At 40.2% G+C, this 2,227-nt stretch overlaps 1 protein-coding gene across 12 annotated transcripts in view; it reads left to right on the top strand.

The window, feature by feature from the left end:
- MPHOSPH8 (M-phase phosphoprotein 8) overlaps nucleotides 1–2,227 on the top strand; it is a 79,261-nt gene that overhangs the window by 54,793 nt on the left and 22,241 nt on the right. For all 12 annotated transcript variants that reach the window (XR_002828426.1, XR_002828427.1, XM_023751153.1 and 9 more), the window contains exons 8-9: nucleotides 542–682; nucleotides 1,514–1,600. Coding sequence is in view for 10 of the 12 variants with exons in the window: in XM_023751153.1 (XP_023606921.1) it covers nucleotides 542–682; nucleotides 1,514–1,600 (228 nt within the window). In the remaining 2 variants the exon portion in view is untranslated. The remainder of the gene's footprint in view (nucleotides 1–541; nucleotides 683–1,513; nucleotides 1,601–2,227) is intronic.

The raw sequence follows: 2,227 nt of genomic DNA, 5'->3' as shown, positions 1-2,227 counted from the left end.
CAACTGAAGGACTTGTATGCATGCATATGAGCATAACCAATGGACATAAGACACTGGGGGGTAGGGGAAGCCGGGGTATTGTCAAGGGCGGGGAAAAAAAGGGACACATATGTAATACCCTTTGTAATGCTTTAAGCAATAAAATAAAAAATAAATAAAAACAGCCTTGTACCACCTGGTTAGTAATACATCTTTATACCAACTTGGACAAAAGAGGCTTCTTGCCAAATAGTGACATCAATATTTGGGCCTCAGAAAGGTACACCTGCTCAGTGCATACAGTAAGATTGCTATGTCCTTGCTTAGATTGGCCTTGAACATCCAGTGTACTCTGATTAAGGTTCCCATAGTAACATTTATATATATAAAATTCCAAAGGTTATTAGTTTTTTATCTTTAGGATATTTTCATGAAAAAAATTAAGTAGATGCTTAAGTCAACGTACTTTAATAATTTCACGTTGAAACAGTCTAGATGAACTTAGTTATACAATTTTTATGATTAAACATTGACATTTTTTCCTTACACAAAACTAATGAAGGATTCAAGTGGGATGACACTAGTGATGCTTGCTGCAGCTGGAGGTCAGGACGATCTACTGAGGCTTCTCATCAGAAAGGGAGCCAAAGTGAATGGCAGACAGAAGAATGGGACCACCGCACTCATTCATGCAGCTGAAAAGGTTGGTCACTCACAGTGCAGCCATTTCATAGTCTTACAGGAATTCCTGCTCCTGGACTAAGACAAAATCTGTTTCTGTAGTGAAATATAACAGTCATACAGTCAACTTAATTTTATATTTCAGTTTATCTATGACTTATGAATGGATGCTTTTTTTTAAATCAACAATAATACTTTGCAGTTGAATTTTCAAAATGATTATCTAGTTGGAAGGGATTTATATTCAACAGGACCTCCGATTAAGGTACTAAAATTAGTTTCAATCAATAGGGTCTTGATTGAAAAATCATTTCCAATTGAAAATAATTAAAATGTTCCCATATATTATCTATCTAAAGCAGCGGTTCTCAACCTGTGGGTCGCGACCCCTTTCGCGGTCGAATGACCCTTTCACAGGGGTCGCCTAAGACCATCTTGCATATCAGATATTTACATTACGATTCATAACAGTAGCAACATTACAGTTATCAAGTATCAACGAAAATAATGTTATGGTTGGGTCACAACATGAGGAACTGTATTTAAAGGGCCAGAAGGTTGAGAACCACTGATCTAAAGGATTGCTATGCAGAGGGTCTTATGTAGAAAGCAGTGGTTAACCCTCAGATTGAACTTGCTGGCAAAACAGAGTGTGGCTGGGCAGGGGACTGAACCCACCCAGCACCTCTGGTTCTCACAAGACCCTGCATAGTAAAGAACCAGGAAATTTCACCTACCTGCTTGGGATAGATTGTCTTTTTCCTGGTGGCTAAAAGTTTCAAAACATCCAAAAATATCTTACTTTTGAATATAAGAATTTGAAGAATTAAATTTGTTTTCTTTTCTTTAATAGAACTTTTTAACTACAGTGGCTATTCTTTTGGAAGCAGGAGCTTTTGTAAATGTCCAGCAGAGCAGTGGTGAGACTGCTTTAATGAAGGTAAATGCCTCACATGATTGATTGCTCATCCCCTCCATGCCTCAGATGTGTATGTTGGGGTCTCCAACAGCTGGGGCCTGGGGATTTGATGGGGAACAAGATAATCTCTGGACTTGCACATGATAGGTGAATGGGAAAAGTAGCATCAGAGAAGCACTTAACATGTAGTGTGATGAGTAATGTGAGAGGAGTAAGCATGGAGCTAAGGGATTACATCAGAGTCCAGACAAGGTTCAGTCCTGTGGCTCCCAGGCAGCCTTAGGGTTGCTTTGACAGGTGGCCTCACTGTGGCTGTGAACAGGGATGAACTGTGCAGATGGGAACTGGAGTGGGCTATGCACAGAGCCCAAGGAGTGGAGAAGTGGAGGCTATAATCTAGTTTTTATTGGTGAATTCGCTTCACCCGTTGTGTATTAGGAATTGTGGTTTGCAGATAGTTTTAAGTGGAAGGTTGTTAAAGCCGCCCCTGTGCACTCCTGTATTACCCCTCATGGTTAGTGGATTTACATTTGCATCTTTGGGGCAAGTTCTGCATGTCTAGTCTGTTCCTGGGAAGTTCTGGGTCTGGCGTAAAATGCTATAGGATACAGCAGTTTTAACACCTAGTAGTGTTAGCTCCCAAGTGGA

The sequence above is a fragment of the Myotis lucifugus genome, unplaced genomic scaffold, assembly GCF_000147115.1.
Source record: "Myotis lucifugus unplaced genomic scaffold, Myoluc2.0 scaffold_19, whole genome shotgun sequence".
Classification (NCBI taxonomy): Eukaryota; Metazoa; Chordata; class Mammalia; order Chiroptera; family Vespertilionidae; genus Myotis; species Myotis lucifugus.
The sequence above is the reverse complement of the archived record's forward strand: the minus strand, read 5'-3'. Positions and strand labels throughout refer to the sequence as shown.